Consider the following 25,234-nt stretch of genomic DNA (forward strand, 5'->3'; position numbering starts at 1 on the left):
GTGTGAAACATGGACATTAAATTATGATGATAATGATGATAATGATGACGACGACCTAAATCCATGCAGTAGGATTTTGTTTTAAATGAATTTTTAGTAGAAGAAGCAGAAAAATTATAATCAAGCAAGAACATTCGACTTCCTGGTAGATATGATGCAGTGTAATGTTGTCAATGATCAAGTTGCAGTTCCAAGTGATGAAGATTTTGACACCATATTGCAAATGATAAATGTTCAAGTGAAGTTAGCTATCTTTGTGTGTTTCTGAATGGTTGATATATGTCTTCAACACTGCAATCATTTTAATTTCAACACACATTTTCTGATTAAATAACTTGTCATCCAAGTACATCTCTGTAATGTATTCTTTTTCATTCATGTTAAAATATTTAACTTCAATAACTTTTGTTAGACGTGGCTGTGTGGAGAGAGGCTTGCTTCCCAACCACATGGTTCCAGGGTCAGCCCCACTACATAACACTTTGGGCAAGTGGCTTCTACTATAGTTTTGGACTGGCCAAAGCCTTGTGAGTGGATTTGGTAGATGGAAACTGAAGGAAGCCTATGATATATATATATGTATATATCTATGTGTGTGTGTCTTTGTGTCTGTGTTTGTACTCGCACCATTGCTTGATAACCAGTGTTAGTGTGTTTACATCCCCTTAACAGCAATTTGGTAAAAGTGACCAATAGAATAAGTACTAGACTTAAAAATTTGGGGTCAGTCTGTTTGACTAAAATCCTTCAAGGCAGTACCCCAGCATGGCCGCAGTCAAATGACTGAAATGAGTAAAAGAATAAAAGAATAAAATAATAACTAAAGTGCTAAGAGAACTTATGCGGGGATGATGTTACTTGACAGAGTGCATAGCTCTGAGATCAGGGGTTCTCTCCAAGTGAAGCCACTGCTTCTCTACATCAAGAGGTCACAGTTCCAGTACTATGGATACATGATTAGAAATACAGGAAAGAATTGCAAGATGAATTCTTCAAATTGAGCCAGTCTGCAGGAGATCCAGGAGTAGAACAAGAATGAAACAGCTTGATAATATCCATAGTCTCAGTTAGTCACATTTGGGAATCCAGCCAGAAAGTGTTATGACTATTGTTTTCAACAGGACCTAATGAAGGAGGTGCCTGAGGACTTTATCCCTATGATGCTTCCAGAAATACTGGGCAGAGAAGATAAATGGAAGAATGGAAGTGTAATCTGATCCTGTGTTTAAAACACAAGGACATCCCTAATGCTCATGTATTCATATTTAAGAATACTTCAAGCATACTACAAGATTTAACAAATGAAATTCTTCAGAATATACTATACTGCATTTATTTACTACTACTTACATCCATGTTTTCTACATTCATCAAAGCATGAAGAATCTTTTTAGAGAGATCTGGGTCATAGGGATCTAGTTTTTCAAATACTTCGCCAAACATATCAGTCTTTTCGAGAAGACTTGGCAAACCTGAGGAAAAAGAAAAGAGCATTAGTAAAAATAGATTATATTTTAAATAATCAGTACAGAACATTCAATAAATGTATTTCATATATTTGTTTAAAATTTGTTTCATATCAATTCTATATTTCACATAAATACATATATAAATGTTTATGAATGTGGCTATATATCAATGGTGTACTTGAAAGAGTGCAAAGAAAGGTTATGTTGGACATTACGATAAGGTTAACTTGAACAGTGGTGATAGCAAACATTTGAAGTGTGTGTTTTTTAAACAAAAATGTCCCCTAATTAAAGTGCCTAGAACTTGAAACATAACATGTTTACTAAAAGCATGTATTGCGAGATAATTTGGATTGATATAATGTATCAATTAATCTGTCACTTAAATACATACATTAAGTCAAATAATTTTTCATGCATTTTAGAGTATAGTGTGGGTATATCATTTATATAGTATTAGGAATTTAGTCTCACAACAGTCAATTCATGTTAACGAGCAGCTTTATATTGAAAAACTAGGTCTTAATCTTAAGACCTGCATAGGTAGGATCTTCTTTTGATAAGTAGATAAGCATTTTCCACAAATACATTAGTCTGAACATAAGTCAAAGAAAGTTTTCAACAGGTACATTTTGTGTGTCTCCTTTAGCTGCATATCTAACACCTATTCTCACGCCAATCCTGAGAAGGTGATCTAGTTCAACCCACCATACTATCTAAACTTATTTATTAATGTAGCTAGAAGCTTAGTATTTCCTAAAAACCTATAAGTGTCATGAACTTTTTAATGTCCATAATGTTAAGGTCTGCCACTCAGGCTTAGATAATATTGCTTTCAACATTGCATTCATCAACAAGAAAACTGTAACTTCTGAAATACTGTCTGCTAGGAAGATCCTGTTTTTCAAAGGCTGTAGTCTATAGAGCCATCTGATGGTATCACAAGATGAAACACATGTATATGAATTTAAAGGAAGATTTACACAACACATGCACACCTCCATGCATATAAACAAGGAAAAGTCCACCTCCCTTCTTTAGGAGACACTGGGATGAAAAACAAACAACTTCTCCAACATCATATAGCATCTTTGGCAGGGATTATCATTACCTGAAATTTGTAAATACTAGCTCTGTCTCCACAAGAAATGACATATATTGTACAAGTGCCTGTAGTATCCATCAACAAGAAATCTTTCCTATTCTGTTGTCACAAAAGGTACACCATGTTAATTGAACATTAAACCATTGGTTGCTGATGCTCTTGAAAGGCCCTAGATGGCCTATTCACAATTACAGAGTATGCAATCCCTGTTTGCCTAGAGCAAGAGCATTTTCTGCCTGTGTACTGTCATTGTGGTTAACATTACATCTTAGCTATGCTTGACATGCAACTGATATGTAACCTTTGATTTTCTGTAGAGATGGAACTTATTAGTGATTAAATTTAGCATGCTATATTAAACATTAACAATGCTAAGATTGGTTCTGATGGTAATTTGTAGATTAAATTCTTTAAATGTTTGTATTAAGTTTTCATAAATTGTGGACAATCATATAGTGAAAGATTACCAGCTCATTATTGTTATTTGAACCTATGTCTGAAGAGTTGAATATATTTTAGAGCATCTCTGAGAACTTCAATTACTTTACAGTAGTCATTGGCACCTCTTTTTCAGTCAGGAGTTTTAAAAGAATAGAAGTGAGTTCCTAGTGTACCTTACAATACAAATGTCAATATTATTAATAATAGTAAGGCGGTAAGCTGGCAGAATCATTAGCATGCCAAGCAAAATTTTCATGTTCTGAGTTAAAATTCTGCTGAGGTCAACTTTGTCTTTCATCCTTTTGGGGGTTGATAAAATAAGTACCAGTTCAGCACTGGGGTCAATGTAATTGACTTTCCCCTGGAATTGTTGGCTTTGTGTAAAAATTTGAAATTAATTTGTTCAGGCTATATTATTAGCATTATTCTGCGATTGAGAATTTAAAATCACTTCTTTAATATCATTAATGATTATGAAGCTTTGCTGAAATCTTTGGCTATTTAAAGAAGGGATTTGTTATTGACAAGGAAAATTCTATTCTGTTGAACAAGGTGAAATTTAATGCTCTTTGCTGTTTATGCTGTTAAACCATTGGTTACTGAATAACATTGATCCATAGTAATAATTATGTTAAATATTACAGTATGGTTAAAATGAATATAGCTTTGTAAAATATTTTCTGTGCATTCAAATGATAGATACACTATGCTTATAATGAGTACCAAATGAAAACTAGATAGAAGAAATATTTAAACTTATTAGCCCCCATCATGCAAGCATGGAAAAGTGGAGGTGATGATGATGATGATGATGATGATGATGATGATGATGATGATGATGATGATGATGATGATGATGATGATGAACTCATTAATTTCTTTATATATGCTACAATAACAGATGAATATATAATTCCAGAAAGAAACCAATATTACCTTTCAAATATTTCAAGATTATATCAACAAACTGTAATATATTCTTTGCAGAATGTAGGATTTCATCATCATTGTCAAAATATTTTCTTGATTGCTCAACAACATATTCACTGATATGATCCACATTGTCATCAATGGAGCTAAAAATAAAAGAAAATTTAAGCAATAAAGTAAATTACTGAATATTATTATTGCTTTCTTGGAAACTAACTCAGTTATTGAAAGGAATACATAAATATCAATTTAATGGTTTCTAGTTTACTACTAATATAGTTGAAAACCCTTTACCCAAAATCTGAAAAATTTCCAAAGTCTGATAGTTTTGCATTCTGATATTGCACAACACAAATGGAAAATTCCCCAAAGTGCTGGAACCTAATGTAGCTGTAATGTCCATGGCTGCATTTATCTTCAAATCAATGTGTAGGGACCGTTATGCTTTGATTTGTTTCTTTTCTTTTTTTTATACAATAAGCACAAAATCTTATTTTGGCATGAGATTTGAATTTCACCTCCATGTAGGAGGATAACATGATTAGTGTCATTACTCTTTTTGCTCTTTTACTTGTTTCAGTCATTTGACTGTAGCCATGCTGGAGCACCGCCTTTAGTCGAATCAAATCGAGCCCAGGACTTATTCTTTGTAGGCCTAGTACTTATTCTATTGGTCTCTTTTTGCTGAACTGCTAAGTTACGGGGACCTAAACACACCAGCATCGGTTGTCAAGCAATGTTGGGGGGACAAACACAGATACACAACATATACACACATACATATATATATATACATATATACGACGGGCTTCTTTCAGTTTCCATCTACCAAATCCACTCACAAGGCTTTAGTCGGCTCAAGGCTATAGTAGAAGACTGAACCCGGAACCATGTGGTTGGTAAGCAAGCTACTTACCACACAGCCACTCCTGCACCTTATAGTTTAACTTTTATCTTTTACTTGTTTCAGTCATTAGACTGCAGTGATGCTGGGGCACCACCTTGAAGAATTTTTAACTGAATGACCCTAATAGTTATTGGCCATTAGGGTTTGATGGCCATAGTTGCCTTTTTCTAAATACTCTACTGCTCTATAACTTTGAGTGTGCTTCTCTTTTAGATTTAAGATTTACTGATGATATATATATAAGTGAAGGCACATTGATTAATGATTAATCAACCTTATTTCATGTTTCTCCAGTTCACTCAACTAGCAAAAATGTGTTGTACCTGTAATTCAAAGGACCAGCCTTGTCACATTCTGTGTCAATCTGAATCTCCCAGAGAACTACATTAAGGGTGCTCGTGTCTGTGAAATGCTCAGTCACTTGCATGTTAATTTTACAAGCAGGCTGTTCCAATGATTGGATCAACTGGAACCCTCATTGTCTTAACCAACAGAGTGCCATATATACAGGGTGTCCCCCAAAAATGTGCTCATATTTCGACTCCCCATAACTCACTGAATTTTTCAATTCTTTTTAGATCAATTCGCCCTAATAATGGCAGAAGTATGACTAAGTTTTGAAGAAAGAAAATTTATCATAAAGTGCTATTGGAAGCATGAAAATATTATGGAAGGGCAAAGACAATTTAGAGGACAATTTCACAAAGATCCGCCAATGCAATGCACCATTGCTCGAATATTAGGTAAATTTGAATCAGATGGAACTATACATAATGTCCATAAGGAGCATTCAGGAAGACCACGGTTATCAACTGGCCTCACAAAGGAAGAACAATTGCTGGAAACCCTCTGGCAATCCCCACAGAAATCTGTATAACAAATGGCTTGTAAGATGGGAATCCCAAAATCAAGTGCCCATTGCATTTTAAAGCAAGTTAGTTGGAAATGTTACACTCCAATTTTAATCAACGCTCTAAATGAAAACCATCCTGACCAAAGAGTTGAATTTTGTGAGTGGTACCTGGGCAAATGCAAGGAAGATGCAGCATTTACATCCAAAATTGTTTGGATTGATGAAGCCAGTTTTAAGTTACATGGCTCAATTAACCAACATAATTGCAACCACAGGGCTCCTGAAAATCTGCATGTTATTATGGAACACCATTTGAACTTACCAGGTGTTACAGTGTGGTGTGGGATATCAGTATTGGATATCCTAGGGCCATTCTTTCTGGACCAAACTGTCACTGGGGATGCTTACCTAAACTAGCTTCCAGAAACTGTCATTCCATGTGTCAAAGAGCTATTTGTTGACAAAGAGATTTTCAGCAAGATAGAGCACCTTCCACTACCAACGTGATGTAAGGACCTATCTCAAAGCAACTTTTCCAAATAGATGGACTGGGCAAAGAAGTAGTGTTGAATTCCCTCCATGTTCACCAGAGCTCACTCCAATGAACTTCTTTTTATGGGGATATCTCAAAGATAGGTTTTACTGCTCAAAACCAGCAACATTTGATGAGCTGAGAGAGGAAAGACAATGTCTCACAGTTCCGAATAAAATGATTCATAATGTTTTTGAATCCATTGGTCCATAGTTTTAGTTGTGTTTGGAGAGTGGTGGTCGTCAGCTTGAACATTTATAAAAATGCATTTATCCACTTTGAGTTTAACCATTAATCATTGTCAATAAATGATGCATTTATTGTCATTTAAAGAGTGAGTGCATCTTTTGACCATGTATTTGTAAATTTGAACCATTGATCTTGTTTCTAAGTCAATAAACATTGAATTAATTGTTATTTAAAGTGTGAGTACATTTTGGGACACCCTGTATATATATATGCACATACATGCTCACATATACAAACATATATAGGTAAATTACATAAAGATTAAATGGTTTAGATAACTTACGTCTCATTAAAGGTCATCAAAAGTGTCATAATTTGACCAATTTCAGCATAAGCTGCAGCATTTATGAATTTCCCTACCTCTGGTGGTAGATTCTTGAATGTTGCTATAATGTTCTTTATATCATCTTGAAATTCAGAAATGGCATGGTGCACAATTTTCTGATTGACCTAAGAATGAAAGAGACATTTATGAAATATGTATTATACATTGACTTTATTCTTTTCATTTCTACTTATAGAATGGTTTGTTAGTATAACCTTGATCTTTCATTATTTCAGACTTGATTGATTCAGCAATGGTTTCTTTTAATCAGCATCGTGAATCAACCAGTAAGTATTTCATATACACATATGATAAACAGCATTGTTTAATGTTGCAATTAAAACAATTACAGTATGGAAGACACATTTTAGCCATTCAAGAACACATAAAGACTTTTGTTGTACCAACTGTGACCAGGTCATTGGCAAGATGTAGCAGAATCTTGTCAGTGACCAAGTTGCAGTTGATGTGATGAAAATTTTGACACCAAATAATAAATGTTTAAGAGAAATTAACAGCCTTTATGTTTTTTTGAATGGCTAATAATTGCTTACTCTTTTCCAATAAAACATACCCATCTATGGGGGATTAACTCTATTGAATTCAATAAATGGAATACGCTTCCTCTTCAGTATTTTATATGAAGGGAAGATATGGCTCTGTGGTTAAGGAGTTTGTTTTGCAATCATGGTTTTGGGTTTTGTTCAATGAGCAGCACTTTAGGTATGTATCTTTTACAATATCCCTTTGTTGACAAATTGTCTTGTGAGTGAATTTCATTGAGAAAAACTGCAAGAAATGTCTTGTATATCCATGTGTGTATGTGTACAAATATTGAACACTGGGTTACTAGTTGAGTGAAATGGTGATGATGTTGGCATTCCTTGTTGACTTTATGACTGGTCACTCTGTATGTTCAAAAACTTCTGGAATTAAAAATCTCTTACTTGAAAAGCAGATAAGGATTTGCAACAGAAAAAGGTATCCAGTCATAAAGCTCTGCCTCAAATAACTTCCCAATTAATTCATGCTAGCATGGAAAAATGGGTGTTTAATGAATGAAGGAGGCAAAATCCAGTACTGCAAGCTAACAAAAATAGTCATTATTCAGTGATTTTTGTATCTACAGCAATGCACTGTTTCACTACAATGACTATTTTATTGGTGATCCAAGTCACAATAGTTACTTGTTTATATAAAGAGGATACATTGCAGCATCACTGCATGATACTGCTTCATCTTCTTTTGGTGAGTTGATAATTTTAGTAATTAGCCAAGTTGATGTCTAGTAGTTTAGGGAGCCATAAGCTGATACTTTTAACAACTTAGTTAACATTGAGCAGATGTTTTAGCAATTAATTAAGATGTTGGCTGTTTATCTCTACTAAATTAGAAAGTTGTAGGATGTTATCCTAAGTAAGTTAGCCAGCTGTAAGTAATATCACTTAGCAAAAGGGAAAATAAAGCAATGATTGACTTTCATTTGGATTTTAACATTTATAATGAATATTTTATATTTATAAAAAACATTTAATTGAATAACAAAAATGAAGTGATATATTACATTGCTTGAGGATATATCTATATATTTGTTCAAGAATTCCATTTGAGCCTTTGTGAAATTTGCACACAAAATGTGCTGCACAGTTCGTAGATGTCCATAGCTTGAAGAATTGATAAGCAAGGTAGGATTTGAAAGAATGTTGTCAAGTCCAGGTTTTTCACAGAGAAATACTTCAATGTCAGTTTCATTGTGGAGATTCAGGAAGTCCAATAACTGGGAAGAGAAACGTAAACACATAAATAAATAGGAAACACACACACACATGAAAGATTAAGCAATATCTAAGATAAGTTTGGAATTTTGCCATGCATGCAATTATGTTACCAAATATTGTTAAAATTTGGAGCATGTTTAATTGAAGGAGATTAACAAGAAGATGCCAGCCCAGGTCACATACAATGTTACTCTCAAGGCTAGATTATGTGTTTTATTAATGAATTCCTTTTTTTTCCTCTTTTCCCTTTATTTCTCTTCCTCTCATTGGCTGGTGTTGATCTTGAAATCTTATCTTCCTCCACAAGTTCTAGTCCAATAATTATTTGGAATTTTTCAGGTGAGTGGTTGAAGGAATTTGGTGCCAGCAATGTGGCTCTCTCATAATATGATCTGCAATTGAGCATCACTCATATAAACTTTTCTTTTTCCTTCATAACATTAGTGTTTCACATTTTTTAAATTTAAGAGGTATGTTTCTTACATTTTATTTATTAGTATTTAATTTGTAGATGTTTTAATTTTCATCTTATATATCAGTACTTATGATACATATGTATGTTATTTGTATTCTAACTGCAAATACATTTGTACATTCCATAGTAGTGTTAGACTATATGTTTTAATGCTGTTTGACAGCACCAGAAGTCATAAGCCCACTTTAAGATGTCAAAATTGCAATGATGTCTAATTGGCAGTTGATAAAAGTTCCTCCAGTTATGATGATGACGACGACGATGATGATGATGATGATGATGATGATATGTGTGTGTGTGTGTGTGTGTGCATGCGTGCATGAGTGTGTGTGATGTGTGTATGTATATATATATATATATATATATATATATATATATATATATATATATATATATATATATATAGTCCTCTCTTCTGGGTGTTTGGTGTTTGGAAGGGCATTCAACAGTAAAAATCCTGACAAAACAATCACAGAAGTTTAGTGCAGGCTTCTGCCTGGCAGGCTCTTGTCAAACTGTCCCAACCATGCCAGATGGAAGGTAAATGCTGAATGATGATGATGATCATGATGATGATGATATATATACACACACAAAATACATGGTGATTACTCCATCTTCCCAGATGATTGCTGTCTCCTTTTGTTTCCTCATGGTCAATTGAATTTCCAACTTTTCATCCATGACCTTTCAGATGACTATTCAGTCCCATTGTAAATCTGTATAGTTTGAAGTACAGGTGACAGACGAAAGTTGTAATGCCACTGGATTGATCATATTTCTGTCTGAGATATGACCCTTGTGAACTATCATATATGTCTTCAGACCTGAAATCAATTTGAAAGCCCTTTTTCACACTACACATGTGTAAGTCACTCATTCAAGGAGGAAGGATGTTTGCATACAGTTGATCTTTCATTGGACTATAGATTGTTGACACATCCAGCCTTGAAAAGACGTACACGACCACAAGTCACACACCTCCAACACTTTATGTCCTCATTGAGGTCTTGACGACAGGCCTCTGAAGCTAGCACATTATGCTTTCATGCTCAAGGTGACTCTCTTCGAAAGTTTTACACCCTTTCCTATATGCTTCTTCCACTCAGCTCTTTCAAAGCATATGAACGCACATATAAAGTGAATTGGCAGAGTTATCATAGAGGTAGATAAAATACCTTGCAGCATTTGTTTCTGGCACTCAATGATCTGAGTTCAAATCTCAGAGCTCAGCTTTGTCTTTCATCCTTTTGAGTTGATCAGAAAGTACCAATCCAGGATAGTTGATTGGTGGAACTGTTAGAGAGTTTGGTGAGATGCTTTATGCTACCTGTACTAGCTTTTTGTGTATTTAGAGCAACACTTGTGATGATACTGATGCTAAGCTGTATGGGCCTTTGAGGAAAGGTTTTTCGTTGGACAACACTTCTAGCGTAGACAGATAAGATCTGTATTCTTGTGCAACTGCGAGTCTTCCACTACCAACTCTCTGAAAAAAAGCCACTTTGCATAGAGCTGTACATGTAGGTACAGTTACATGCTAAATACTGATTGGCAGAAACCTTAGTGTGTACCACACAGTATATTTGTATCAGAAATTTTAAAGTTTCCTAAGGTGCAGGCATGGTTGAGTGGTTGAGGAGCTTGCTTCCCAACCATGTAGTCTTGGGCAACTTGGAGCTATAGCCTTCTACTATAGCCCTGATCTGACCAAAGTCTTATGAGTGGATTTTGTTGAGAGAAACTGAAAAAAGCCTGTTACACACACACACACACACACACACACACACACACACACACACACACACACACACACACACACACACACACACACACACACATACATGCATGTATGATTTTGTGTTCATGTTGTTTTTCCCCCCTGTCACTTGACAACTGGTGTTGGTTCGTTTATGTCCTTGTATCTTAGCAGTTGACACAAGAACCAATAAAATAAGTACAAGGTTTAAAGAATAAATGCTGGGGTATTTCAAAGTGGTACCCCAGCATGACAACAATACTATGACTGAAACAATTAAAGCATTAAAGATAAAAAATACAATATCATTTCTTTTCACAAATCCTTTGTAGTTGCAATATCCTTCATAAAAGACATATGAAAAGCATTAATCTGATATTTGATACTAACTCTTGGTACAGCGATTTCTTTGTCAAGGATTTCCTCCACTACATCACTTGGTAGATTAAGTTCATTCAAAAGAGATCTAACAATGTGTGTTGAATTATCAAAGAGATGCTTCAAGCTGATTTTAATTGACTCTAAAAAGACAGAAAAACAATATTATAGTTCTTGCAATTATGAAGTAGTATTCTTTCTTAAATATTCTGAAAATATCATATTAATACACAAAAATATTAAATAGATACTATAAAAATATCAAATAATAATTTCTAACAGCCTTTATTGAGAAAATTTATGCTTTATATAATAAGTGACTTAAAACACACAGGTGTAAACATTAATCATTTCAAAACTTGTAGGACTTAGGCGACATAATTTCGAGACTATATAAAAAATATTTGTAATAAGAAATACAACATAATTACTTACCTAAATTGTACTGCATATCAGGACTGATGATATCAAATAATTTTTCAATTAAATTCAGACCGCTTTTGAAAAGTTCCCATGATTTAAGTGTTTCATTGGATGCAGTGGATAGTAAAAATGGCTCCATCATATTGAGCAATTCTTCATTTCTATAAGCAGAGGAATGAAACAATAAGCTATTTAAAATGGTGCATATTAGAGTTACAATAATACAAGTTATATTTCAAGGAAAGTCAATAATTACTTTAATGAAGATATTAAAGCCAAATTAGTGATAGCATGGAACAATCATGAATGCATGTACATGTGCATATATATATATTCATGCTTATGCTCATATATATATATCATCATCATCATCATTGTTTGACATCCGTTTTCCATGGTGGCATGGGTTGGGCAGTTTGTTATGAGCTGGCCAATCAGGAAGCTGTACAGACTCCAATATCTGTTATGGCATGGTTTCTATGGCTGTATGCCCTTCCTAATGCCAGTCACTTTATAGAGTATGCTAGGTGCTTTCTATGTGTCGCTGGCATGGGTACATTTGTGCAGCACCATCCCAAGTGCACTTTATGTAACATTTGCACTTGCAAAGATTTTACTTAATTTGATGTGTCTTCTCAAGTACAACAAATCACCACAATACCTAGTCTATTATCATTTCCTTAGTGAGGTCCAGTGTCTAAAGATCCTTTCTCACCACTTTATCTCATGTCTTCCGGGGTCTACACTTTCTACAGGTCCCCTCTACAATTAAAGATCAGCCCTTTTTTCAAGCAGTTATTCTCATCCAAACACATCATATGACCAAGCCACTGCAGTCTTCTCTCTTGCACATAACATCTGATGCCTCTTATACCCAATATATATATATATATATATATATATATATATATATATATATATATATATACACACTCCCATATATATAGTGTTTTAATATTTCATTTAGGCATTATGAGACTAATAACCTGGTGTAGAACTCAATATACATATGTTTCAGAATGAGGTAGTAGCTGAGTATAGAGTGGTAATAAGAAAGAGAGATGACAAGGGAACAAATGATCATGTTATAAACTTCATTAGCTTACAACTGTTTCTGCTATAAGATGCAGCTAATTCATAGTTCAGTGCCTGAATAAAACCTTATAGCTTCATTGGAGCCTTGAATATAAAGTGTAATTTATTTGGGAAAAAATTACATTTGTGCCTATATAGGGAATGGCATCAACAAAGAGGAAGTCAATACAGATGTATATATATCTAGAGTATTTTTTTTGTGCATATATATGTGACTAAAATCTCAATGATTCAAAAGATTTGACATTCTTTCCTTAATTTATGAGTAAAATTCTGATTAAGTTATGTCATGCATGAAAAAAAAAAATGGAAGCAAAACTATAAATATGAGGGTAAAAAAAAGTTCAAAAACGAATTCAACCTTTCAAAATCAACATCATCGAATTTTCGCAGGTGCGAAAGCCATTCAGGTAACTTCTTTATAACTTCTGCAAGATTTCCCAAGCCTTTAAAATCTTTCAAAAAGGATTTGGCAGTAGGGGTACTTAAAAATGTGTCCATCATAGTTACAAGATCAAAAAGACCTTCAGACCAACCATAAGGCTTCATTAAAAGGGAAACCTATAAAGGAAAGAAAAAAAAGATAACATTAGAGTTAGTTTCTGGGATAATTTTAACAAAATATTAGTTACTTTTTAAAAATGTCTGAAGTAATGACACATTATGTGTATGTGTGTGTGTGTGTGCATGCGTGTGTTTATGTGTGTGCCTGTGCTTGTGTGTGTTTCTATACGTTAATATACGTTCATGTGTTTATATATATACATACATACATACATACATATATATATATATACAAAAATAAGAGGGATGACCAGCAAAAGTGGACTTTGGATTTTTTTAATATGCTAGACCACTGGTTCAAATTGATTAATATCAATTTCTACCCTCATAAATAAATTTATATATATATATATATATATATATATATATATATATATATATATATATATATATATATATCTACTCTTTTACTCTTTTACTTGTTTCAGTCATTTGGTGTAGTGGATACATAGATTTTAGTTAGTGGTGGTGACTGACTACTTTTAGTCAGCCATATTTGTCATCTGTAAGATAGCGAGCTGGCAGAATTACTAACATGGTGGGCAAAATGCTTAGCAGCATGTCGTCTGTCTTTACATTCTTAGTTCAAATTCTGCTGAGGTCGACTCAGCTTTTCATCCTTTTGGAATCAATAAAATATGTACCAATTGAGCACTATGTTTGATTTAATTGACTAAACACTTCCGCCAAAATTTTAGGCCTTGTGCCTTTAGTAGAAAGGAATATTTGTCATGTCATCTGCACAGCTACAGTGTAGCAATGAGTGAAGCACTTGGAGATTAGGAGGTTGGGAGATTTGGTTGTGAGATTTGGTTGTGAGGAGTCTGCATGATTATACCCTAGACGAATATTATCAATCTCCTGCTTAGCTTGCTTGGATGGGTTATAAATGAAGTACATATACTGTTCCATACATCTCCGGAGCTTGTGGTTTTGATTTCTGGACCAGGCTATGCATTGTTTTCTTGAGCAAGACACTTCATTTCATGTTGCTCCAGTCTACTTGGCTGGCAAAAATGAATAGCCCTGAAATGGACTGGCATCTTGACCAGGTGGGAATATATAACCCACAGAATCAGGGAAACCACCATTATGAGCCTTGGCTTGGGAAGGACCTCTGATCCTCATTTTTTTTTTTTTACTTTTCCTTAATTAATAATAGATGTTAGAGCATTGAGGAACACTTACCTTTTTTAGAATATTGATCATATTGAGATGTTGCTGAACTGTTTCAGTTATATTTGGTATCATGGAACTATTGATGGCACAAATGGCTGCTGACACTGCAGAGATGTTGGTATTTTGTGGAAATATGATGTAAGAGTTCAGCAATGTTGCGTTGCAGGCAATTTCTTTCAGACCAATGTAACCAGTTAAACTTAGAATCTATAAATCAAAGTAGGATTTTATAATATTTAGCAGATATACATACACATATATAATATGTATATAATAAATCTCTCTCTCTCTCTCTCCCTCTCACTCTCTCTCTCTCTATCTATTTATCTGTCTATTACATGTTTCAGTCATTTGACTGCGGCCATGCTGGAGCACCTCCTTTAGTCAAGCAAATCGACCCCAAGACTTATTCTTTGTAAGCCTAGTACTTATTTTATTGGTCTCTTTTGCCGAACCGCTAATGTTACGGGGACGTAAACACAGCATCATCGGTTGTCAAGCGATGTTGGGGGGACAAACACACACACACACATATATATATATATACGTATACATAAATACGACGGGCTTCTTTCAGTTTCCGTCTACCAAATCTACTCACAAGGCTTTGGTCGGCCCAAGGCTATAGCAGAAGACACTTGCCCAAGGTGCCATGCAGTGGGATTGAACCCGGAACCATGTGGTTGGTGTGTGTGTGTGTGTGTATGTGTGTGTGTGTGTGTGTGATATAAAAGAAATAAAATGGAATTCATGAAACTATTTATTCAGAACCACTACGATCATTTTGACCCATTGTGCATCAGCACATTGCAGGTGTTGACATCAGGTAACGACATGCTGTGAATGGGCTTTAAACAGCATACTACAAGGTGCATAACTATATATAAAATTATTTATATATATATATATGTATATCTATATAGATATATTCTTTTATTCTTTTATACATTTTAGCCCTGAGACTGTGGCCATGCTGGGGCACTGCCATTAAAAATCAAAAACCTTTCTGTCAGAAGTGAGATTTGAATCTATGCTCACATTCATGGACCAGAAGAGTCTACATTCTGGTTAAGGTAATACACCTTGATCTTGGCACTTTAGAGTTTTTGACCATATGTACACACACACACACACACACACACACACACACACACACACAATAAATATATTTATCAGTTAACTGACTTGGATTTATATATGGACCTAACTATCCATATATGAATCAACATTTATGTTTCCCTAGTTTTTTTTCTTTTTCTTCTCTTCTCCTGTATGGAGAGATTAGCTGATTGATTTATCTACTTAGCCCTTCTGGGAATTTCAATTGTAGGGTTATGGAAGAATATATAATTATAAAACTCCTCTCCTCCCCCTCCTCCTCCCCTCCTCCCCTCCCTTCCTCCCCTCCTCCCCTCCTCCCCCTCCCAGCCTCCTCCCCCTCTCAGCCTCCTCCCCTCCCCGGCCCCCCCTCCTCCTCCTCCCTCCTTGATATTATGTAAATAGAGGAATTTATCTGTAAATAATATGTGACAATTATTCAGTAGCCATGATAAAACTCTGAGTTCCGGATGCCTGGGCAGTGTGGGTTTCCACCCCGTCATCCGAAACTTGGAGTTTTATCATGGCTACTGAATAATTGTCACATATTATTTACACACACACACACACACACACACACACACACACACATATATATATATATATATATATATATATATACGATGGGCTTCTTTCAGTTTCCACCTACCAAATCCACTCACAAGGTGCCATGCAATGGGACTGAACTCAGAGCCATGTAATTGGGAAGCAAGCTTCTTACCACATAGCCACTCCTGCACCTATAAAACTTATCACAATCACTCAATTACTACTTTACACATATACTCTCTCTTTACTCTTTTACTTGTTTCAGTCATTTGACTGCAGCCATGCTGGGGCACCGCCTTTAGTCGAGCAAATCGACCCCAGGACTTATTCTTTGTAAGCCTAGTACTTATTCTATAGGTCTCTTTAGCCGAACTGCCAAGTTACGGGGACGTAAACACTAGCATCGGTCATCAAGCGAAGCTGGGGGGACAAACACAGATACACAAACATATACACACACATACATATATATATATACATATATACGACGGGCTTCTTTCAGTTTCCGTCTACCAAATCCACTCACAAGGCTTTGGTCGGCCCGAGGCTATAGTAGAAGACACTTGCCCAAGGTGCCACGCAGTGGGACTGAACCCAGAACCATGTGGTTGGTAAGCAAGCTACTTACCACACAGCCACTCCTGCACCTATAAAACCTATCACAATCATTCAATCACTACTTTACACATATTTTCACAATTTGTCTTTTTTTTACATACCTCTTTTAAGTTTACTTTTGAGTTAAGGAAAGCTTCAGCTGCATCTTTGGGAAAAATATTCAGTTTCTCAACAAAGATTTCTTGTATTGCATCAGGATCTTTGAAAAGGTCTCGAATTGACACGCCTTTTTCTGCAAATATTAAAAAAAAAATTTTTTTAATTAAGCCATTAGTGGTGCAATTTTCTAATTAAGCCATTAAAAATAGATTTTTAAACCTTTTCCAGGTATGATTTGTTTTTGCTTATCACCATCCATGCCACTAGACAGAATAAGTGTTTTTACTTGATATCACAAAATGCATGTGCTGCTTTTTCATTGGTGGTGTGTGGGTGGAATTTTGATGCTTTCCCTGAGTGCCATTTACCTTGGCTATGCTGCTGTATACATACATATATATATATATATATATATATATATATATATATATATATATTGATAGGAAGGACAACGAAAGAAAGAAAGAGACCTCGATATTATGTAAATAGAGGAAATTATCTGTAAAAATATGTGACACTTATTCGGTAGCCATGATAAAACTCCAAGTTTCGGATGCCGGGGTGGGAACCCACGCCAACATCTCTTCAGTTATCTGGCCATTGAAAATTTCTGTGAAAAATGACGAATTTTCAATGGCCGGATAACTGAAGAGATGTTGGCGTGGGTTCCCACCCAGGCATCCGAAACTCGGAGTTTTATCATGGCTACCGAATAAGTGTCACATATTTTTACATGTATATATATAGATCGAATTTTTAATTTTTTATTCTTTTACTTGTTTCAATCATTTGACTGCAGCCATGCTGGAGTACTGCCTCTAGTCGAACAAATTGCGCCCATGACTTATTCTTTGTAAGCCTAGCACTTATTCTATCCGACTCTTTTGCTGAACTACAAACTTATGGTGCTGTAAACACACCAACATTGGTTGTCAAGTGATGGGGGGGGGGACACAGATACACAAAAAGACAGATGTAGAAACAACAAACAGATGCCTTAGTTTAACACTCAGGAAGGTGTGAAAGTCTTATGTTTCGAGCCTATGCTCTTCAACAGAAAGGAACACAAGGAAATAGACAGAGAGAGAATCAAAAATGCCGGACTTCTTTCAGTTTACATCTACCAAATCCACTAACAAGATGTTTTTTGTATATAATATACATGTTATTATAATGGATGAAGGGATGATTATTGAATGGTTATTATTTTGATATTATGATATTTTTTAAATAATTTTTCTATCTTTATATAATAAGTATTTCATATTAATTCATTTGGTACTTATTGTTGGTTGAGATATATATATCTAATTATTGTTCTACTTACGATCTGACGAGTAGCTATATTTTTGAATAGAATTTATTTTCGATAATTTCAATTGATTTTAATCGATTTAAATTTCTTTTCTATTTGAAAATTAGTTATGAAACACGTGTAATCTTTTTATTATATTTATCTTATGATATTTACTTTACTTTATATTATACTCATTTATTGTGCTTTTAATTATTAATTTTTCTATATGTGATAGTGGATTTTCATCGATGAGTTCTTGAAAATTGGTTATTTTCCCTAAAACTATATATATATATATATATATATATATATATATATATATATATATGAGAGTAAAAATAAATACAAAAAAGGTGTTTTTTTTGTATGATTGTGTATAGAGGAATATATTATTTTGTTTAAAAGAGTTCCAACACTGTCTGTTTTAAAAAACAGACAGTGTTGGAACTCTTTTAAACAAAATAATATATATATATATATATATATATATATATATATATATACATATATATATATATATGTATGTGTGTGTGTGTGTGTGTGTGTATGTATGTATGTATATTTATTCATGTGCGCATATGTGTGTGTTGTGTTGTGTGTGTGCGTGTGTGTGCATGTGTGCGTGTGTGTTTGTGTGTGTGTATAGATAATTGCATATGTAAAAAATCCACAAAATATTTCATAAATTAATTTACTCAGAATATCTTCAATATCATCTCCTTTGATATTTTGCAAGGCATCTATGATCCTCTCCATATTTTTCAAGGATGACGTTGACTTCCCAGCCGAGAATAGCGGTGCCAATTTGCTAGCCATTTTCTCTACCCTGTATTTAAATAAAATTAATAAAATAAATATATAAACATATAAATAAATAACTGAATAAAAAGAAAGTATAATTTCTTAAGGAATGTCAAAATCTTTTATAGGTATATAGCAAGCTAGGTAGAATTGGCAGTTAATTTATTAAGGAATTTAATGAACAAGTGAATGTTCAGTTTAGATCATTCAACAAAACACTTTCTTCATCTTATACTTGTTTCAGTCATTAATTACACTGTGGCCATGCTGGAGTACAACCTTGAAGAATTTTAGTTGAACAAATCAACCATAGAACTCATTCTCGCATTCTGTTTTGCCAAATCAGTAAGTCATGGGGTTGTAAACACATCAACACCAGCTGTCAAGCAGTGGTGGAGGACAAACACAAACACGCACACACACACACACACACACACACACACACACACACACACACACATACATACAACAAGCTTCTTTCAGTTTCCATCTATCAAATCCACTTACAAGACTATGGTTGACCTGAGGCTATAGTTGAAAACACTGGCCCAAGATGTTATACAGTGGGACTGAACCCAGGACCAAGTGGTTAGGAAGCAAACCTCTTACCACACAGCCACTCCAGTGAACAGTTTGTGAACACTTATATTCTTTTAATTGTTTCAGTCATTTGATTGTGGCCATGCTGGAACACCACCTTAAAGAGTTTAGTTGAAGAAATAATCAACCCCAGGACTTATTCTTTGTAAGCCTAGTACTTATTCTATCAGTTTCTTTTGCCAAACTGCTAAGTTAAAGGGACATAAACATACCAACATCAGTTGTCAAGCCTATAAAAAAATGCTTATCAGAAGTGGGATTCAAGTCCAGGCACACATTCGTGGACCAGATTACTCATTGTTCTAGTTAAGGATATTATCTTTGAGTTTGGTGCCTTAGACCACTCAGTCATCCTGTTGATAATCTAATTATCATTATAATTATAATTATAATAATTATAATATATATTATAATAATCATTATAATTGCAGAAATTGTTGTAGAATTTTGAAAAGGAGCCAAAATTTGGAAAACTAGTTCAAAGATGCAAAAACTAAAAGTACTAGTTAAGACTGGAGATTATCAAAAGTTATCTTGCTCCATATGATATGTGGGGCATTTGTTTAGAATTTGCTGGAAGTTTCTCCCAACTAAAAATTTGCAACATATTAGCAAACATTTAGACATAGCTCACAATTCCAATTCTTTGACAACAATAATAACAAGCTGAAGGAATGATTAAGTGGTTGCTTGACCTGCTAGAAAAAACAGTAACACACCTTCAAATCTCACTGTACCAACTTAGACAAAGGAAAGATAGATTGGATAATGAATTCTAAACATAGTCTGAAAAAAGGTGAGATGGTCATGGCTGGAACACCTCTGATCATGTAGGTATACTATATAGAGAGTTGCCTGGGATCAAAAATGTGGGAAGCATTCCTAAAATTTTGAGATGTTTTAGGAGAAGCAGTAACAAATGTCTTACATTATTGTAATTCTAGTATATCATTACTATAATCTAATAAGCTGACCTGCCAACTTTTGTTATTCTAAATTGAAGGAGACAGATGTAATAATACTTTGAGCACACCCTCCTAAACACTGTTTGTCACAATTCCATCCTGTAACCCACAAATTGTCAGACATAGGTACCCAAGCAATCCATAACCCTCCCTGCATTTGGGATTTTGCTCCCTATGACATTTGGTTGTTCTCCAGACTGAAAGAGAATCTTGGGGGACAGTCATTTTGAAGATCAATGAAATTGTGACAAGGGTTCTGGATACCTTCACTTTGAAGGACTTCCATGGGGGCCTTCACAAAGTCAGAGGATCCTACTTTGAAGCAAATTAGAGATTTGTACTTCTTTGAAATTAACAAATGATTCTCCTGAAAATGTTTCAACACTTCTGGAATGCACCTTGTATATATAACAACAAAAGCAATTAAAAAGTTTTAGATTGCTGTAAGAAATATGCCATTACCTGTCTTCTGCAGCATGAGCCTCCTGAGAAATGTCTTTGGTTTCACATTGATTGTTAAGATTGCAAGCGAAATTTTGTATGAATGGTACCAGGCCTGCACTGGGCATGGCACGTGTGGGATAATTGCCTGAAATCATTAAAAGAAGCATTTCTTTTATTACATTACAAAAATGAGTATTCAAAAGGGATATTTTATTGAACTTATATTAAGTGCTCTATTACTTTGAGCAAATATATATATATATATATTTTTTTTTATATTATTAATAAAATTATTAACAATATTCTTAGGAAATCAATATTCAAATTTCTGAAAGAGGTATGTTTATATGACACATTAATCATTTTGAATTATAATTTTATTAATAATTTTATTAATATTATAAATATATAAATATATATATATCATTAGAAAAATGTATTAATATTATAATAAACAATGCCTAAAAAGATAATAAATTTATTTATGTTTATATCTTTATATCTTAAGATTAATTTTTGTATCTATATATGTGTGTGTAAATGTTATTATTTAACGGGATTACATTGATTTCATAAAATTTTTGGTTAATTATAGTTAAATAATCCTTAAAGCCTGCAAAGCTTATGGATGCAGCCTCTGCCTTTCATTAACTCATAAAATATCTGTAGGTGTTTATATTTATATAAACATACATGCATACATGCATACATACATGCATGCATACATACATACATACATACATACATACATACATAGATACAAAAGTGTGTGTGTGTGTGTGTGTGTGTGTGTGTGTGTGTGTGTGTGTATAAATATACATATAAGAGTTAAGGAATGGAGATCCTATCTACTCCATTCCTTAATTCTTGTTTTTTATTTGCATACCTGGCAACCCTGGTTGCCTACCGTGAAAAAAGAAAAAAACTTTTTTCAATTTATCATACTTTGGTAAGAAAAAAATCCACAACCTTCTGTCTCAATAAACTGCTATTGTCCATGAAAGTTGGATTTTTTTTATATTTTACAGATTGCTTGAAGCTAATTTTCTTCCTACACCTTGATCCTTGGATCTTTATATATATATATATATATATATATATATATATAATATAAACACACACACACACATATATAAATAAAACATATTTGTATATACATATATGTATGTGTGTATGCGTGGATATCTATGTGTATATATGTATATGCATATATATAATAAATATATATATATATATTATATATATAATTATAATTAAGGGGATCTAAAAGATACCATCATGCTAGAGATAGCAGTCGAAACTTGACTCTAAAAACCACATCAAATATTCATACAGCACAAGGAGAGAAGACAAAGAGACAAAATAACTAGCAAAAACTTGAGAGAATTGGGTATGTGAATGATATGCACCAGGTAGGTTTGAGTTAACCTATGATCACCACCTTTAGATGAATAAATATCCCATAAAAAATTCAGGTTGTGCACACAGAAAAAAGAAAAACACCTCTATGAGTATTTAGTGCCATGGGTCTCGTCCAAAGCACATGTTGTGCTGATTATATATTGCTTTGTACACTCTAGGATGTCTGGCATGTTGTGAATCCCTTTGGTGTATAATAACGATGGGTAAATGTCAATTCATTACAGCTGTTTCTTACACATTTTTAATAGATGAATGAGCACATTATATCATTGCAAAAAGCCATATTCATCAAATAATACAAATAATTTTAAAACAATATAAGAACTCTCTGTGAACATAGTGGGAACATGCCTATAGACCAGTTGAAGCTGACAGCAAATGGGAGAAAACAAAACATAGGCAATAATGACCGTTAATAGAGTGGATTGTCTGTTATTATTCATTTGCTTATATATATATCACCATCACCATCATTATCATAGGATATCCATTTTTCATGCTGGCATGGGCTGGATGGTTTGACAGGAGCTGGCCAAGCTGGAGAGCTGCATCAGGCTCCAGTCATCTGGTTTCTATGTCTGGATACCCTTCCTTGTGGCAACCACTTTACTGAGTACACTGGGTACTTTTTAAATGGCACCAGTATAGGTGTTCTTTATGTGGCACCAGCACAGGAGCTTTTTTATGTAACACCAATACCAGTAGGGTTGCCAAGTAACTTGAAAAACAAAGATCTCTTAGTTAAAAGAAGGAGTGGAACATAGGGAAATGGCTGTATGCCAGGCAAGAGTATGATAGAGAGACAAATAATCATCTTACCATAGAGGAGAAAGAAGGAAAAGGAAGGTGTGTGTAAGTAGGAAGGCATGACCAAAAAAGGACATGTATGTATGTGCAGCTGGCCATGATTTCACTTGACCTGATGTGTCTTCTCTAGCACAGCAAATTGACTGAGTCTCAGTCAGTTGTCATTTTCTCTGTGAGGCTCAATAGCCGAAGATCATATCTCACCACTTAATCCAATGTCATCCTGGGTCAGCTCCTTCCACACATTCCCTCCACAATTAGAAATTAGCACTTCTTTATGCAGCTGTTCTCATCTATCCTCATCACATAGCCGTACCAACACAGTTTTCTCTCTTGTGCACTATATCCTATTCGTCTGATACTCAATTTTTCTCTTAAAGCATTTACACTCTGTTGTACACGCACACTGACATTGCACATCCAACAGAGCATGCTGGCTTCATTTCTTTCAAGCCTTTGCATGTCCTCTACAGCCACAACCCATGTTTCATTGCCTTGTAGCATGGCTGTACGTACACAGGCATCATACAATTTGCCTTTCACTCTGAAGAAGAGGCCCTTTGAGCTAAAGGTAGTAGCTCTCTGAATCTAGCTCAGCTCATTCTTATTCTAGCAACTACACTCTCAGAGCATCCTCTTCCCCTGCTAACTTAGTCACCTAGGTAACAGAAGCTATCTACTACCTCTAAGGATCTCTCCAGGCATTAGAGGAAGTCTATTTCTTGTATGGTTTTAATGTTTGTTGTTATGGATGCTGGCTCTGCTTTTCATTAACTCATAAAATATCTGTAGGTGTTTATATTTATATAAACATACATACATACATACATACATACATGCATACATACATACATACATACATACATACATACATGCATACGTACGTACAGCCATGCTACCAGGCAATGAAACATGTGTTGTGGCTGCAGAGGACATGCAAAGGCTTGAAACACACACACACATATATATATATGTGCTTGTATGTATGTATGTATGTATGTATGTATGTATGTATGTATGTATGTATGTTTATATAAATATAAACACCTATGTATGTATGTATGCATGCATGTATGTCTGTTTATATAAATATAAAAACCTACATCTGCCACACACAAAGATTACTTTCTTAAACATCCTGTGATTTTGCTGCACTTCTTATGTATCCATAGCTTGCACTATGTTTATAATGATCAAATGTCTGTGTTCATATAAGCTTGATACCTCCATGAAATTGACGCTGCCTATATAGGTGTGCTTGCATGCGCATAACAAGTGTTGAAACAATCACAGACCAATATGAAATAAAGTGTTTTGCTCAAGAACACAGTGCTCTGCCCAATCCAGGAATCAAACCCATGACCAGCAATCGCGAGTGCAGCACCCTAACCACTAGATCATGGGTTGGATGGCTTGATAGGAACTGATAAGGCTAGGGGCTGCACCAGCTTCTATAGTTAATTTTGGCTTGCTTTCTATGGCTGGATACCCTTATCTTAATCTAAAACTGTAAAACTGAAAAAGTTATTGTCACAGAATTTAAAAGATGTTTGTAGTGCTAGGAATTTAATTGACAACGATTAGTCCAATTATCTTTAAATAAGTCCTGCATGATGTGCCATTGTTGTTTTCAAAACAATATGTTACTGTTATCAATGTCTAAAACAATTACAACATAATACATATACTCACATTTTCCCACTTTGAATGGTGGTATGCCAGATCGGATTATAGCCACAATGGTAAAAACAAAAATTGGCCATAGTATTTCAAGTAGCAGCAAAGACTGAAAGAGATAGAAACATATAATACATAAAATATTTACAAAATATTAAAGTACCATTATTTTATTATTATCATTATCGTCATTATTTCTATTATTGTTGTTATTATTATTATTATTATTATTAAATTTATTATTATTATTATTACTATTACTATTATTATTATTATTAAAATGGTGTGAGCTGGCAGAATCGTTAGCACACAGGATGAAATGCTTCACAGTATTTTTTTTGTTTTTACGTTCTGAGTTCAAATTCTGCCAAAGTTGACTTTGCCTTTCATCCATG

At 34.2% G+C, this 25,234-nt stretch overlaps 1 protein-coding gene across 3 annotated transcripts in view; it reads right to left on the bottom strand.

Annotated features, from left to right (window-relative positions):
- LOC106873159 (uncharacterized) overlaps nucleotides 1-25,234 on the bottom strand; it is a 329,246-nt gene that overhangs the window by 219,062 nt on the left and 84,950 nt on the right. For all 3 annotated transcript variants that reach the window (XM_089354161.1, XM_089354165.1, XM_089354155.1), the window contains exons 3-14: nucleotides 24,855-24,948; nucleotides 20,952-21,078; nucleotides 18,819-18,949; nucleotides 16,829-16,959; nucleotides 14,472-14,669; nucleotides 13,081-13,280; nucleotides 11,637-11,785; nucleotides 11,214-11,344; nucleotides 8,376-8,588; nucleotides 6,770-6,936; nucleotides 3,952-4,091; nucleotides 1,351-1,472 (exon numbers count right to left, since the gene is read on the bottom strand). In XM_089354161.1, the coding sequence (XP_089210287.1) occupies nucleotides 1,351-1,472; nucleotides 3,952-4,091; nucleotides 6,770-6,936; nucleotides 8,376-8,588; nucleotides 11,214-11,344; nucleotides 11,637-11,785; nucleotides 13,081-13,280; nucleotides 14,472-14,669; nucleotides 16,829-16,959; nucleotides 18,819-18,949; nucleotides 20,952-21,078; nucleotides 24,855-24,948 (1,803 nt within the window). The remainder of the gene's footprint in view (nucleotides 1-1,350; nucleotides 1,473-3,951; nucleotides 4,092-6,769; nucleotides 6,937-8,375; nucleotides 8,589-11,213; nucleotides 11,345-11,636; nucleotides 11,786-13,080; nucleotides 13,281-14,471; nucleotides 14,670-16,828; nucleotides 16,960-18,818; nucleotides 18,950-20,951; nucleotides 21,079-24,854; nucleotides 24,949-25,234) is intronic.

Source organism: Octopus bimaculoides, chromosome 1 (assembly GCF_046866305.1).
Source record: "Octopus bimaculoides isolate indiv1 chromosome 1, ASM4686630v1, whole genome shotgun sequence".
In the NCBI taxonomy this organism is placed as follows: Eukaryota; Metazoa; Mollusca; class Cephalopoda; order Octopoda; family Octopodidae; genus Octopus; species Octopus bimaculoides.